The sequence below is a fragment of the Impatiens glandulifera genome, chromosome 1 (assembly GCF_907164915.1).
Source record: "Impatiens glandulifera chromosome 1, dImpGla2.1, whole genome shotgun sequence".
Lineage (NCBI taxonomy): Eukaryota > Viridiplantae > Streptophyta > Magnoliopsida > Ericales > Balsaminaceae > Impatiens > Impatiens glandulifera.
In genome coordinates, this window is record NC_061862.1 from 95,627,635 (window position 1) to 95,645,523 (window position 17,889).

The 17,889-nt window shown below is 30.0% G+C and overlaps 1 protein-coding gene across 1 annotated transcript; it reads left to right on the forward strand.

Moving 5' to 3' along the window:
- Nucleotides 1–11,877: 11,877 nt before the first annotated feature.
- On the forward strand, nucleotides 11,878–13,306 carry LOC124922387. The gene has a single exon (XM_047463121.1). It carries the CDS (start codon nucleotides 11,992–11,994, stop codon nucleotides 13,186–13,188), a length of 1,197 nt encoding a protein of 398 aa, XP_047319077.1. The 5' UTR covers nucleotides 11,878–11,991; the 3' UTR covers nucleotides 13,189–13,306.
- Nucleotides 13,307–17,889: the final 4,583 nt, after the last annotated feature.

The window sequence follows — 17,889 nt, forward strand, 5'->3', positions numbered from 1 at the left end:
TCATTTTGTTCAGAAAGGAACTATAATAATTTGAATAAAATGCGCATTCACTCCTGTTAAATTGTTTATCACAAGTGTTTGCATTGTCAATACATAAACTAATTAAGTTGTATTTAAATAACATATTGTAGATAATGGCAAACGATAATTTGAAATTCTCCCTGCGCTCCATTATTGAGAAAAACAAGTTAAATGGGACTAATTTCCTAGATTGGGAAAGGAATCTGAGGATAATTCTGAGGTCCGAGGGACGTGAGGACGTTCTTACTACCCCTATTCCAAAAGTGACTGATACCTCGTCTGACGAGGAGAAGGCAACAGCAACCCAATTGAAAACTGAGGCTTTACCTGTCACTTGCTTAATGCTTGCTGCAATGGAACCTGATTTGCAGAAGAGGTTTTTGAGTTCCGATGCTTATACCATCACAACTGAGCTGAAAACTCTGTTTCAGGATCAGGCAAGGATTGAACGATATGAAACTCACAAGGCTATACTTGATAGCAGACTTGTGAAAGGGAAACCCGTAAGTCCTCATGTGATTAGTCTAACTGGGCTGTTCAAGAGGATGGAAGATTTGGGGACCCCTTATGACCAAGAGTTGGCCACGGATATCGTTCTTAGATCCTTACACGATGGTTTTGCACCTTTTAGAATGCAATACCATATGAATGGACTAAAGCATGATCTAAATGAACTCCACAACCTGCTTAAAAATGCAGAAGGCAATATCACTGATGACAAGAGGAAGGAAGTTCTGAATGTCAATAGTGGGAAGGGTTTTAAGAAAATGGCTAAGAATAAAAACAATTACCAAAGAAAAGGTAAACAAGTTGCAAAACCCAAGGGTGATGAGAAGCCAAGAGTAGCTTCTGAGCATGATTGTTTTTATTGTAAGGCCAAGGGTCACTGGAAGAGAAACTGTCCCAAATATCTTGAAGATAAGAAGAACGGAACTGTGAGTTCCACTTCAGGTATTTATGTTATTGATATAATGACAACCAATGTCCATACATTAGATAATGGTCCCACTTGGGTATTTGATACAGCATGTGGTGTTCACATTATTTCAAATGTGCAGGGACTAAGAAATAGAAGGCGGGTGAAGAAATGGGAGATAGACTTGCGCGTTGCAAATGGAGCAAGTGTTGCTGCACTTACTGTAGGAGTTTTTTGTCTGTCTCTACCTTCCGGTTTAACATTTGAACTTAATAATTGTTATCATGTTCCGTGTATTACCAAGAACCTTGTTTCGGTTGGTGCATTGCATTATGATGGTTTTGATTTTAGCCTTAAGAATGGGTGTATTTCTGTTTCTAAGAATAATATTTTCTATGCAACTGCTCATATGAATAATGGGATTTTTGAAATAGATCTTAAATCAGAATTATATAACATAAATAACAAAAGACAAAAACCAAATAATTTGAGTGAAACCTATCTATGGCATTGTCGATTAGGTCACATTAGTATGAATCGCATGAAGAAGCTCCATAGAGATGGAATTTTAAAAGATATGGATTATGAATCCATTATAACATGTGAATCGTGTCTGATGGGTAAAATGACAAGGTCACCTTTCAAAAGAAATTTTGAAAGGGCTACTGAACTATTGAATATAATACATACTGATGTATGTGGGCCAATGAGTACAGAAGCTAAAGGTGGTTATAAGTACTTCATCACATTTACTGATGACATGAGTAGATATGGGTATGTTTACCTTATGTCACATAAATCAGAATCCTTTGAAAAGTTCAAAGAATTTCAATATGAAGTAGAGACTCAATGTGGCAATAAAATCAAAGCACTTCGATCTGATCGTGGTGGTGAATACATGAGCCATGATTTTGATCATCATTTGAAAATTTGTGGTATAGTAACACAATTGTCAACCCCAGGAACACCACAGCTAAATGGTGTATCTGAAAGGAGAAACAGGACCTTGTTAGACATGGTCCGATCAATGATGAGTTTTGTCAATCTTCCGATTTCCTTCTGGGGATATTCCCTTACTACCGCTGTACTGACACTAAATAGGACTCCGTCAAAAACTATAGACAAAACTCCATATGAGATATGGACTGGAAAAGTTCCAAAGTTGTCTTTTCTGAAAATATGGGGATGTGAAGCTTATGTAAAACGTTTACAGACAGATAAACTTGCCCCCAAGTCAGATAAATGTTTCTTTATAGGGTATCCAAAAAGAAGTTTTGGATATTATTTCTACAATCCAACACAGCAAAAGATATTCGTTGCAAGGGATATTGTCTTTTTGGAAAGAGAGTTTCTTTCCAACAAGTCAAGTGGGAGAAATATTCATCTTGAATCATGTCAAAATGATGATGAGCAACAAACTCAACAACAAGATGACATGGATGATGTCATGGATGATGTCAATGATGAGATAAATACTTATGAAGGGATAAGGACTCAGATCATCCAAGAACCTGAACAAGAGGATTTACAAACTGTTGTGGATCATATTCCGGATTCAGTCGTTGAACAAGTTGAACCCACTCGTAGATCGGAAAGGCCAAGGGTTATGCCAAGACGTTATAATGATTTCATCTTAAATGCAAGCCTTGATGTTCTTATGTTAGAACATAATGAGCCTTCCACCTATAATCAAGCAATGATGGGTCCAGACTCCAATAAATGGCTTGAAGCCATGAGGTCCGAAATGGATTCGATGTTTGAAAATCAAGTATGGGACTTGATAGATTTGCCAAATGGGGTCAAACCCATAGGGTGCAAATGGATCTTCAAACTCAAAAATGACAAAGATGGAAATAAATCTATTCACAAGGCAAGATTAGTTGCCAAAGGTTATAGACAAATTCATGGTATAGACTATGATGAGACATTTTCACCAGTTGTTATGATTAGATCCATTAGGATAATCCTAGCTATTGCTGCATATTATGACTATGAGATATGGCAAATGGATGTCAAAACAGCCTTTTTAAATGGTTTTTTGGAAGAGGATGTGTACATGACACAACCTGAAGGTTTTGTAGATCCGAATTATGCTGGGAAAGTATGTAAGCTCAAGAAGTCAATTTATGGACTTAAGCAAGCATCCAGGAGTTGGAACTTTCGATTTGATGAAAAGATCAAAGAGTTTGAATTCATTAGATGCGAAGAGGATCCTTGTGTTTACAAAAGGTTTAGTGGGAGTAAGATAAATTTCCTAGTATTATATGTGGATGACATACTACTTATTGGGAATGACATTCCGATGCTAGAGTCCGTCAAAGAATGGCTGATGAAATGCTTCTCAATGAAAGACTTAGGAAATGCTGAGTACATTCTTGGAATCAAGATCTATAGAGATAGATCTAAAAGGCTACTTGGACTGAGTCAAGGAATTTATATTGATAAGATTCTTAAAAGATTCAAGATGCAAGATTCTAAAAAGGGATTTTTACCCGTTCAACATGGTGTATATCTCAGCAAGACGCAGTGTCCTAAAACATCTGATGAACTTGAGAAAATGAGCAAGATCCCTTATGCCTCTGCCATAGGATCTATCATGTATGCCATGGTATGTACACGTCCAGATGTTGCATATGCATTGAGCATGTGTAGCAGATACCAATCAAGTCCTGGAGAAGCACATTGGAGTGCAGCTAAGAATATCCTGAAGTACTTGAGAAGGACCAAGGATGATTTCTTAATATATGGGGGAGATGAAAAATTAATCGTATATGGCTATACTGATGCAAGTTTTCAGACTGACCGAGATGGCTTTGAGTCACAATCGGGTTATGTCTTCATCCTTAATGGAGGAGCTGTGAGCTGGAGAAGCTCCAAACAGGATACAGTAGCAGATTCTACAACAGAAGCTGAGTATATTGCTGCTAGTGAAGCAGCAAAAGAAGCTGTTTGGATAAGGAAATTTTTGGATGAACTCGGTGTTGTTCCTAGCATTTCAATGCCTATTGATATCTATTGTGACAACAATGGTGCCATAGCCCAGGCTAAGGAACCAAGTTCGAGCTCAAAATCCAGACATGTTATGAGGAAGTATCACCTTATTCGACACATCATTAATATGGGTGATATTAGGATGTGTAAAGTGCATACAAATGACAACATTGTTGATCCATTGACCAAACCTATGCCTCGGCCCAAGCATGAGAGTCACACTAGGGCTAAGGGCCTCAAACATATTGTTGAATGGCTTTAAATTTTTTTGTTTATGAGTATTAAACACTTGTTTAAGTTTGACTTGATGATTTTAAGATATATGATATTTCATATTTATTTATACATTGTTCTTAACAAATATTAAATAATATGTCCAAATAATTCATTATTAACAAATGGGATCACCTTAAGTGTTCTGGTGAATGAAACCCCATTAAGTGAAATGAAGTTTTGAATTATTAAAAGTCTATAGTTCGAAATCATCAAATGGACATAGATGATTTTATATGTTACTATATTGTATGCTGACTGATAGCGTCAGGTTTCATGAGCTATAGGGACATAGAGATGTCTAGTCATATACATATATGTGTATAGATGATACATATAAGACTGACCTGCTTTAATACTCTTCAATATTATAGAGTTTTAAAATTAAACCATATTTAGTAGATTCCTCAGACATGAGTATGTTATGGTCTCACTGGATAATTAGTATTTCTTTGACATTGTTAAACGCTTTCCGTAAAAGGGAGTTATAAAGGCAATTGTTAGGATTGCTAAAAGTTGAGTGGGAGCCATAGTCATACAAGACTGGAATAGTCCTCCTATTTCGTGTATACTCCGATACATTGAAAAGGGAATGGTGTCTCGGCCACTTGAAGAGTGAGAACTGAAAATGCATGGCCATGCTCGGATGGATTATTTGAATCATCCGTTTTATTTACAGTTCGAACTCAGAGTTCAAGAAACATATTTGATAAAGGATATGGATGTCATCATATCATCGAATAAGACACTAAGAGACAAGGTATCTTATATTGCACACTTGTTTAAGGACAAGTGGGAGATTGAAGGAATTATGTCCTTTAATTCAATGTGCAATGACTAAATGTGAATAGGACAATTAAGAAAATTAATTTAATCCAATTATTTTAGGAGTCGTAGTGCTTTGCTAGAAGCCAACTATGATTAATAGGGTAATACCTACAGCTATTATAATTGGGTCCTACGAGGTCACACATATAGGGTTTACCAATAGATGAAATGAGAATGATTATATTACTAATATATTAGATATTAGTAATATATATTATTCCTTTTATTTTGAAATAAAAGAGTAACTTTGTGGATAAACAATATATTAGATATTGTTAAAGACGTTTAAGCAAGAAAGAAATAAATATATATATTGAGGATATATTTATGAAAGATAAAATTATAACATATTTTATTGTCATAAATATGTTACGGTTTATCAAAAAGGAAGGTGGAAGGTTTCTTACATGACAATTAAAAGGGAAATAAATTTTCCTAGGTGAGAAGGGCATTTAAAAGGATGATTATTCGATAATCAATGAGACACACAAAAACTTCCCCATCCCCCTTTTTCTATAGCTGGAGAGAAGTTCTTTAGAACAAAGGGTGCTCTTGATTCTGAAAGCAAGCAATCAGATTGTTTCCTTTGGTTATCCTACGATCTAGCAATCGACGGTAACCGGATCTATTGGAACTCGTGTGGACCAAATAGAGGAGCAACAAGTGGGGCTCTGATCCTGATCCAATCAACCAGATCTGTCAAATTCACGCATCAAAGGTATACCATTTCAAGCTGTATGTTTATTCTATCAGTTATGCTTTTATATCAATGATTAGGTATTTTAGATTAGATCTAAAATTTCCGCACATATACCTAATCAAAAAACTACACAAATAACCTGGAAAAAAATCAAAATTTTAAACAAAATTATTTAAATAATCTAATTCCAATAAAAATAAAATTTTATTCAGATAAATCCTCCTATTGGAATAATTCAATTCTGATCAATCCACCATAACGTATAACTAAGAAAATACTTGTGGATGCACACGGAATAAAGGATAAACAAAATATATTTTTTTGAAAGAAATTATAATAATATATATATATATAATGTTTAAAATTTTTAATAAATTAGGAATAATATATTAAAATAAAAAATAAAACACTCTTATTTCACATTTTATCCATTTTGGTAAAACAACTTATTTTTTCACATATCTCATTACATATTTTTTTTCCAATTAATCTCTAATCTCGCGACCCTACACTTTCACTTTGGTATATCAAATATCTGATTCATATTTTTTAATATTTAGCCACACTTTGGTCAATTAAATATTTGATTTATATTTTTTAACCACTTTCAATTATTACCGGCATATTATCCCTCGGCAAACCAAATCTCAAACACACTTGGTTAAAGAGTTGTACTTGTTTTGTTTGGTTGCAAGTTCGAAACATACATAACCGTTTTAAGTTTATAGACGGGTCAACCAAAACTCGACACAAATATCCATTTACTCTCACGTATATATCCAAATTAACCACAGCTCTCGACCCGACAATCTGGACACTTTGAAAATTTAGGATCATTATATAATATATATATATATATATATATTAGTTAGTTAAAATGTTGAACTTATATTGTTAAGAATATCCCGCGTTCATCAAATTTGGTGTTGAATTTAAAATATAAAGTTTTATTAGCCTAATTGGTTAAAAAGTTGTACTTATTTTGTTAGGTTGCAAGTTCGAAACATACATATAACATTTTTCATTTATTTTTTACCGTTTTAAGTTTATGGACGGGTCAACTCACAATCTGACCCAAGTATCCATTTACTTTCATATATATATATATATATATATATATATATATATATCCAAATTAACTATCGCTCTCGACCCGGTAATCCGGACACTTTGAAAATTAAGCATCATTATATATATATATATATTAGTTAGTTAAAAAGTTGAACTTATATTGTTAAGAATATCTCGCGTTCATCAAATTTAATGTTAGAATCTAAAATATAAAGTTTTATTAGCCTTGTTGGTTAAAGAGTTGTACTTATTTTATTATGTTCCAAGTTCGAAACATACAAATAACATTTTTAATTTTATTTCTAACCGTTTTAAGGGTCAACCCACAATCCGACCCAAGTACCCAATTACTCTCACATATATATTCAAATTAACCATAGTCTGGACCCGACAATCTGAACACTTTGAAAATTAAGCATCATTATATATATATATATATATATTAGTTAGTTAAAAATTCGAACTTATATTTTTTAAAATGTTCCGCGTTCATCAAATTTGGTGTTGAATTTAAAATATAGACTTATTAGTCTAGTTTGTTAAAGAGTTGTACTTATTTTAATATGTTTGAAGTTCGAAACATACATATAACATTTTTTATTTTTTTTTAACCGTTTGAAGTTTATGGGCGGGTCAACCCATAATTTGACTCAAGTATCCATTTACACTCATATATATATATATATATATATATATATATATATATATATATATATATATATATATCCAAATTTAACTACAACTCTCGACCCGGCAATACGGATACTTTAAAAATTAAGCATCATTATATATAGAAATATTAGTTAGTTAAAAAGTTAAACTTATATTGTTAATAATGTTTCGCGTTCATCAAATTTGGTGTTAAATTTAAAATATAAAGTCATATTAGTCTAGTTTGTTAAAGAGTTGTACTTATTTTGTTATGTTGTAAATTCGAAAATACAAATAACATTTTTAATTTTATTTATAACCGTTTTAAGTTTATGGGCGGGTCAACTAACAATCCGACCCAAGTATGTACTAATTTACTCTCACATATATATCCAAATTAACCACCGCTCTCGACCCGACAATCCGAATACTTTGAAAATTAAGTATCATTATAATTATAATTATAATTATATATATATATATGAAAGCAAGCTTGTTTGGGTTCTTGATAAATATTATCTAAAAATATTTTAATAAATTAGATAGTTAAATAGTTAAAAGAAAAATAATTGAATTAAATTTTGATAAAATTTCTCAAAACTTAACATCAAACTAGCTTGATCACATGGTTGGTTTGAAAATATGACCGTTAAAATCTAAGTTTATATATTTATTAATATATTATTAATTGTAATAAATTATTATTAAATTCAAACAATATAGTGGTGCAGGTAGTATATTTATTGTGATAGTCCTTAGTTGACCTTTTGTTTTAAGTATGCTAAATCAACGGCTGTGGTGGCGGTGGTGGCACGTGATCAGGATGCAGAAGATGCAACAGCACGTGATAGTGTGAAAATTTGAAAATGAGATCCAACTGCAACCAAATTTATTATGAGAGAGGGAAAAAAAACCAAATATAGAAAAAAAATAGAGGTATAGAGACCTTTAAACAAAATTAGTGAAAATTGAGTTTTGGGGGTGTTATTTAGGGTAGGAATTAAGCCAAATTTAGAAATTTAGAAATTAAAAAATTGATGTTTTACCCAAACTATTATATATTGATTGAACCGAATTCTAAATTTTGGTTTCTTTTCTGTTTCTTGTATTGAGTCTAGCTGTTATTGACTATTTAAATAATAAAAATGACGATATTGTGACAATATTATTATTATAAATTATTTAATAAAGTATAATTATTATTTTCTTTAGAGATTAAGAGTTCAAATCTTGATATATATATATATATATATATATATATATATATATATATATATATATATATATATATATTATTTTTTATATTTGATTCTTACTTTTTTTTTATATATTTTTTAATTTAATTTATAATTTCACTTTTTTTAATTAAAAAATATTTTCTATTTTAGTGATTTAGAAACAATTTATTATAATTTTATTTGTAAGAATGTTTATAAATTAGTTTGTCATGTTATGTTTTGATTTATTTATAAGTAACTTTTTAATTTATATATATATATAAATTCACTTTCTTTTTTAACAAAAACAAAATTGTATAAAATTATAAAATTAAAATAATTTATAAACTTGTAAAATATTAAAATCATACCTTTAAAATTATAAGAATAATTAATTTAAATTTTTTCATAAATCAAACTTGTTAATCTTATTTAGAATCTTAATATTTTATTAATTCTAAATTTAATGTTAACTAATTAGTTCATAACTAGATTTGGGATCCAATATCCACTCTCATTTTCATATTCATATAAGAAGAGTGATATGGGTGGGAATTTGGGAGAGTGAAAGAGGAGAAAATGATGTGTAACTATATTACTGGTTGAAAAATGATAGGGGTTGAGGAGAGATAAATTTTATTATAGAATTTGTCACGTCATTTTCTCTCAATTATCTCTCCATTCTAAACCGACTAATTAATATTAGACTCTCCCAATTCGTTGTTTAATTTTTTAAGTGTTAATTAACGATTTTATTTTTACTAAAATTTGTTAATTATATAATTATTCTGTATTAAACAAAAGGAAAAAACATATATATAGTTGAGGAGCTGCACCAAGACTCAATTAAATCGAGCCTTCGGATTCTTAAGAAGAAGAAAATCTCTCCAAGACTCAATTATATCGAAGGCGCCTTCTGTTATTAAGAAGAAAATCCCAAAGAGGATATTTCTTTTCTTTATTCATATTAATTATTTATTTGTAAATTAAATATATATGCGGACAAACATGTATGTAAAGTTGTAACGTTGGTGTGAGGGTCGGTTTTGTCACGCTGTCTTGTCTTGATTTGGAATTAGCTACATACATGGTTTTGCTAACAGATCTATATATAATATTTAATAACATTATTAATTATTTATTTATTTATTTATTTTATAGTTAAGATTTATTATTGGAACATGCTATCATAACATCTTCTAACTAATTAAAGTAGGAGATTTTTTTAATTAATGAAAATCAATTCAATAAGTACTATTTTATAGGCTCTTTTGATTATTTAAATTTAGTTTCAGATAATAGGTTATATAGTAAGATAGATATTTGTATCATATTTATGATTTTTTTTATCTTTATTTGTTCGTACTAAAATATTTATGGATTCTTTGTTGTTATGTTTGCAATCTTTTAATTATTATATTTTCATTATTTTGGAGTTTCGAAAAATGACATAATTTAGTTGTCCCCACTTGTGTATGATTTGTTAAATAAGGAACAGTGTAACATGTTATTGTTAGGTTCATACAATACATGTCCTTTATATATGTGTACATGCCAGTTGCACTGTCCAATTAGGGCAATTTTTGGATCCTAATATATCTATAATGTCCGGACATAGAAATTTGGGGTCTTTTAAGTGTCAAATAAAAGATAATGGGTTAGTTTGATTCGGTTTATATGCACGAATATATCGATGTTACTCACCATAGCGGTCCAATGAAAATAGTCTACCTAAAATACCAAAATGTTATGGGTTCGATTTTGTTTGAATTTCGAATAAATGCATTAATTATGTTTAATTATTGTGTAAGTTAGCACTGTAATTTCCCATGATTAGGACTAAATATAATCAACAGACCAAGCTAACTATAGTGTACTTTAATCTTTTGGCAGCTTCATTAACTTTTCGGTTGCTCCCTAAGCTAATTATTAATGATTTTACTATTACTATTACAGAAAGTTAATTGTTTTATTTTTTTCATAGGATTCCTAGACCTATATAAAGTGAACGTGGCCATTACTTTTTATTGTCACATAGATAAAAATATTTGTATTATGATGGATCATTTACTTTCTTTAGTAAGAGACATACTTAAATTCGAAGTTTTGGGCTATGTAGTAGGGTAAGCATTATATCCGGGGAAACCAACATACCTATATACAATTTATTCGATTATTTGAAAAAATGTTACATTCTTCAACTATTTTGGAGTATAACTAATTTTTATGAGTTAAACACATAGTCCTTATACACAACCAACCAATTTAACTATAAACGCTAAATCCAATACATACTTACACTATATTGGTTCCTTAAAACATTTTATTGAGTTGAATTTGTGACAATTTGAAAAAATAAATGCTCAAAATCAACTCTGAAATTAAATACATAAAAATATTTTTAATAAAATGTATACATTTTTTTATGTCATGGTCATTTAAAAAAAAAAAAAAACTTATTAAGTTAATCAAGTAAAAGAAAATGCTTAATAATAGACCAAATTATCATGGTTTGTAATGCAACATGAGAATTGAGAGTGTAGTGAGAATATAATAAATTTATTCTTATTTTTTATTTCAGAATTATATTTTATATTATATTAAATAAACATAATAAATTTGTACTGTTTTTAACAAATATATATATATATATATATAATATAATTTAATTATTTTAATATAGCAGCATACAAAATTAAATTTTATTAGTGTTTTAAATTTTTCAGAATTTGATTACCATATAAACCAAGATCATTTGTTTTTGTTTGCTCTCTGAATTTTTTTTTAACAAATTAAGTATGTAATCCGTAAACACACTTAAACATTTAAGTAGGCGCAGAACTTACCGTCTGACGGACTCGAACCCAGAAACTTAAGGTTAGTATCTACCTTATATTGGCACTAGGGGATTACTCTCTTTTTTATTTGTTCTATAAGACATGGAGGGGCAAAACCGTCATTAAATAAAAATATTTTTGTAAAAATAAAATTATAAAAATAAAATTATAAATCCCTCTAAAATTGAGATGAGCCTTTATTAACCATAACTTTATTAATAATTGAAATATATAGTATAACTATTGTCTCTCTTTCTTTCCACACCTCCATCCCTTCCCGTTATCAGTCCCATTAATGGCGGGACCCTCTGCAAATTGAGCTCATGCTTCCTATAAATTACAGACCTTTTCTTCATTTTACGGAAAAATACTTCCTCTCTCTCTCATCTCTCTTTACACTTTTCTCTCTCTCTTTCTTTCCAGTTTTCACACGGATTTCTTCTGAACAAAGCGATCCAACTCATATATATAACCAATCTCATCAACATGGTTGACGTCGACCGGAGAATGACCGGTCTAAATCCGGCCCACCTCGCCGGCCTCCGTCGTCTCTCAGCCCGCGCCGCCGCTTCCACTCCACTACCCATCCGTAACGGTCTTTTCTCCTTCACCACTCTAGCAGAAAAACTCATTTCTCACCTCAAAACCTCCGGCATAAACGTCCAACCCGGTTTATCTGAACCCGAGTTCGCTCTCGCCGAAGCCGAATTCGGTTTCTCATTTCCACCCGATCTAAAAGCCGTCCTCTCTGCCGGTCTCCCACTCGGTCCTGGCTTCCCCGACTGGCGCTCATCCGGTTCGGCTCGACTCGCCCTCCGCGCCGCCATCGAATTACCCAACGCCGCCGTCTCCTTCCATATCTCACGAAACGCCCTCTGGTCCAAATCGTGGGGTCCTAGACCGTCCGATCCGGAAAAAGCGTTAAGGATCGCCCGATTTGAAATCAAACGGGGACCTCTCTTGATTCCAATTCTTAACCATTGTTATATTCCCTGTACTCCTTCTTTAGCTGGAAACCCTATTTTCTTCGTAGATGAGAATAGGATCTTCTGTTGCGGACTCGATTTATCCGATTTCTTTGACCGCGAATCTTCACTTTCCCGGACATCCGAAGTCTTAACCAAACAACGATCTCTCAACGAGAAATCCACAAGATCTTCGTCTTCAGCAACGACTAATTTCTCACGGCGGAGCCTCGACGCCGTCACCGGCGGACGAACGCCTAGATGGATTGAGTTCTGGAGCGACGCCGGAGTAGATCGCCGGCGGAGGAATTCCAATTCCAATTCATCTTCGTCGTCGTTATCCTCGCCGGAGCGGTTAATCGAAATGCCGAAATCCGAGATTCCCAAATGGGTTGAAGAATATATAAACGAGATGGGATCGGTTTTAAGAGAAGGCGGTTGGAATGAATCGGACGTTAAAGAGATTGTCCACGTGTCCGCTTCTGGATTTTTCGACGGTGAGATGGTGATTCTCGATAATCAATCGGTTCTCGATGCGCTTCTTGTGAAAGCTGATAGATTTTCCGATTCGCTCCGGAAAGCCGGGTGGAGCTCCGATGAAGTATCCGATGCTTTGTGCTTTGATTTTCGGGTTGATAGAGTGAAGAAACCGGTTAAGAAATTGTCGCCCGAACTAGTGGAGCGTATCGAGAAACTGGCTGAATCGGTTGCCCGTTAACCCGGTTTTTTTTTTTTTTTAATATTTTGCTTTTAAGTTTTAACATTGTCGGATCTTGGGTCTAGTTTATTTTATATTGGAGGGTGAAATTGGAAATAGAAAAGAATTGACAACTGGGGAAGATGATAAAGGAGGTGTATAAAAAGGATGAATAATAGTAATAAATAATAATACATTTATGTAAATTTTAATTTTCAGTCTATATAATATTACTTTTTTACTAATACTGTTTTTTTTTACAAAGATTTAAACTATTAATATTATTTATTGTAACCATTTATACAAGTGTTAATATTAAATGTTTTACAATAATTTTTTCTATTAAATGACTGAATTGTATAAATTTGCAGACACATTCAAAAAGTCAATAGATGAGTTTAAATGTATTATATATATCTTCATTCCATGTAGAATTATAAAGTTGGAATCTAAATTTTTTGATATATTAAACTGAAAATTAAAATTCTAAATACATGAACTTATTTAAAATTTGAAAAGATGTTTAAATTAAATCAATTTATAATTAGATGAAAATTGTTTTTTCAAATCTAATTTATTAATAAGAAGTATTTATTTTTATAGTTTTTTGTGCTAAGTATCGTTTTCTGAAAATCTGAACGTATTTTAAATTTCCAATGCACGTGTGCAGGCCTTTCCTAAATTAAAATAAAGACGTTAAAGTGGGTCCCGGTTAAATTTTGGACTCCAATTACCCCTAAAACTTCATATCTATCTGTTTGGATTGGAATTATTTGAATAATAGAGATAGAAAAATATAATGATGTTGAACGATTTTAAAAAGATTATGATTATTTTTGGTAAAAATATTTTAAGTATATTGATATATATAAATAAAATAAAAAAATATAAAAAAGAGGGTATTTTAATATTTTAATTAATGAAATGAGTAATGTGATTGATGATAAGTAATTAATAGAAAAATTAATTTTATATAGATTAAGAGGAATGATAGGAAGAAGAAAAGAATGGTGTGTCACCACATAAAGAGTGAGGAGAAAAGATAGAAAAAATTGATTATTTTTTCGGTTAATTAGATTACTCGCTGCGTCATCTTCTATCTCAAATTCCATTTTCTAATATTTTTCATAGGTTAAATACAAAAAATTTAGCCGAAAAATGCCTGATTAGATTTTATTTGATTGATAGTGTTTTTTTAAATAAACTTAATTTATTTAAAATATTTGATGTTCACTGATTTTGAAAGAAATGATATTTTTTTAAATAACTCATAAGGTTTAATAAATAATGGTAAAAATATTAAATAATATAATTGATAAAAGAGTAAATAAATTAATATTTTATTATGATTGAATTAAAAAAAACAAAACTCACAAAAATAACTCTTAAATATTTTATCATTCAATCAATACATTGTATATCTTAAATTATTAATTAAAACAATTAGCTTCAATTTCTAACAAAATATTTGTAATACAAAAATTGTCTAAATATTTTTTTGTAATGCCTAACATGACACTTAAATATAAATCGTTCTAATTACAAATTGTCTAATACTAATAACAACTTGTTTGATTTTGAATAGTCAGAATTATGAATTCAAATTTTGTTCAACAGGAAATTTTATTATTTATGTTAAATTGTTAAAAATATATTTTTATATAAAAAATGTATATATATTTTTTAATATAAAAAGCTAACACTATCTTCACAGCTTATTATCTGAAATTTAATTTCATCTCAGAACTAATTAACTTAATATTAGTCTGTAATTTAATTAATAAAGTTATTATTATATATAGATTCTACTAGTAAAACAAACTATAAATTGGATTGAATAAATACATTTTTTTTATTAAATAAAATTTTGAATTCATAATTCAAATTTTCTTTTCATTTTACAGATAACCCACAATCAGACAAGCTCGTATATTTAATTCCCTTATTTATTCATTCATATCATATTCTAGTACTTAATTAAATTATAAGTTTTTGGCTGCTTGTATAATTTTGACAGTTAGATCGGCTTCTTTAAGCTACGTACTCAATTAAATTATAACTTAGTTTATTTTGTAAATTTTAAATACATTTAAATCTTTTTATAAATTCAAAAAAAAAAAATGATTATTAATCTAAGAAGGTGATAATCACACAAGAATCTTTTTTTTTTTTTAATTTTATCAATACATCAAAATCTGTTTCACCTAAAAAGAACACACAAACCCTACAAAAGTCGTCTCTTCTTTTTAAACAAGACTAGTTTGGTGTGAATTATTTGAATTTAATTCAAACAAACTTTTTCTTTTTTTAATATAGTATTATCTATAATAATCTAGTTTATATTTTCAGTTCAACTACAGATTTGAAAAAAAAAATGGATACAACACTGTTTTATTTAAAACAAACATTGTTTGGAATCAATTGATGTTAGTTTATTTTAAAAAATATTATAACTGAAATTAGAAAGGAAAAAAACGGGTAAAGAAATTTTTATAGATTATGTCCTTCAACAAAACAGTATTATTGTTTATTTTGTGATGATTAATGATTAATTGAACAGATTGAGTAGATTGAGATACAACACCGTTTAGTTTTTCAAAAATAACAAAACATTTGTTGGAATCATTGTATATATGTTTCTAAAGAAATTAGAGGCTAATTGTTTGGAATGTGTATAATAATAATAATAATATGAACTGAAATCAAACTTTTTAAGATAGTTTAAGTGTGAAGAAAGTCTTATATCTAAGATCAAATGTCTCCTTAATTCACACTAAAAATATTTTCAATTGAAACACAAGTTATTATTAAGAATGATCATGCTAGTTTGGTTAAATACAAAAGACTATAAAGGTGTGTTTGATGAGGGGAATTGGAATTAAAATTGGCATTGAAATTCTAATTTCAATTCCACGAGAATTGACATTGAATTACAATTCAGTTCCTATGTTTGGAAAAATTATAAAATTGTAATTCAATTTCAATTCCTAAGTTTGAGAAATGATAGAATTGTAATTCAATTCCAATTCCTATGTTTGTAAATAAAATACCAGTTCAAAATGTTAACTTCTTAAATATGTTTTCACGTTTTTGGTACGATTAATACGTATTTGACATGCTTAACACATTTAACACGTTTTTGACATTTTAATAAGTTTAACACGTTTTTTATATGTATAACATGTTTAACACGTTTTTTACACATTTTTGGCACGTTTAAACATATTTTTGACATGTTTAACACATTTTCACACTTAAAACACTTTTTTACACGTTTAATATGTTTTTCACGTTTTTGGTATGTTTAACACGTTTTTGACATTTTTAATATGTTTAACATGTTTTTCACACATTTTGACAAGTTTAACACGTTTTTCACGTTTTTTGCACGTTTTTGACATGTTTAACACATTTTTCACACGTTTAACATATTTTCACGTTTTTGGCACGTTAAACACGTTTTTGGCACGTTAAACACGTTTTTGGCATGTTTAACATGTTTTTCACACGTTTTATACATTTTGACACGTTTAACACATTTTGGCACATTTAACATGTTTTTCACACGTTATCACGTTTTTCACGTTTAACACGTTTTTCACACATTTTTCACGTTTTTGGCACATTTAACACGTTTTTGACATTTTTAATATGTTTAACATGTTTTTCACACGTTTTGATAAGTTTAAAACATTTTTTACGTTTTTGACACGTTTAACACATTTTTGACATGTTTAACACGTTTAACATGTTTTTCACAAACTTGACACATTTGACACGTTTAACACGTTTAACACATTTTTGGCATGTTTTACATATTTTTGGCATGTTTAATACGTTTTAAACATGTTTAATACGTTTTTGGTATGTTTAACACATTTTGGCACGTTTAACACATTTTCACATTTTTGGAATGTTTAACACATTTTTGGTATATTTAAGACGTTTTAAACATGTCACAAGTGTGTTAAATTGGCCAAAACGTATTAAACATGTCAAAATGCGGTAAATGTGCCAAAATTTATCAAATGTGTTAAATGTGCCAAAAATGTGTTAAACATACCAAAACATGTTAAACGTGCCAAAAACGTGAAAACGTGTTAAAAATGTGTTTAACGTGTCAAAAACATAATAAATGTGTTTAATGTGTTAAAAACGTGTTAAAAACGTGTTAAACGTGTCAAAAACGTAAAAACATGTTAAACGTATTAAAAATGTGTTAAACATGCCAAATAAGTGAAAAACTTGTTAAACGTGCCAAAACGTGAAAAACGTGTTAAACGTGTCAAAAATGTGTTAAAAATGTGTCAAACGTGTCAAAAACGTAAAAAACATGTGAAACGTGTCAACAACGTGTTAAACGTGTTTAATGTGTTAAAAACATTTTAAACATGTTAAAAACATGAAACGTATCAAAAACGTGTTAAACATGCCAAATATGTAAAAAAAACTTGTTAAACGTGCCAAAACGTGAAAAACATGTTAAACATGTCAAAAATATGGTAAACGTGTCAAAAACGTAAAAAGACGTGTTAAACATTTCAAAAACGTGTTAAACGTGCCAAAAATATGATAAACGTGTTTAATGTGTTAAAAACGTGTTAAATATGTCAAAAACGTGAAAGCGTGTGAAACGTGTCAAATATGTAAAAAAACTTGTTAAACGTGTCAAAAACGTGTTAAATATGTGAAAATCGTGTTAAACGTGTCAAGGACGTGAAA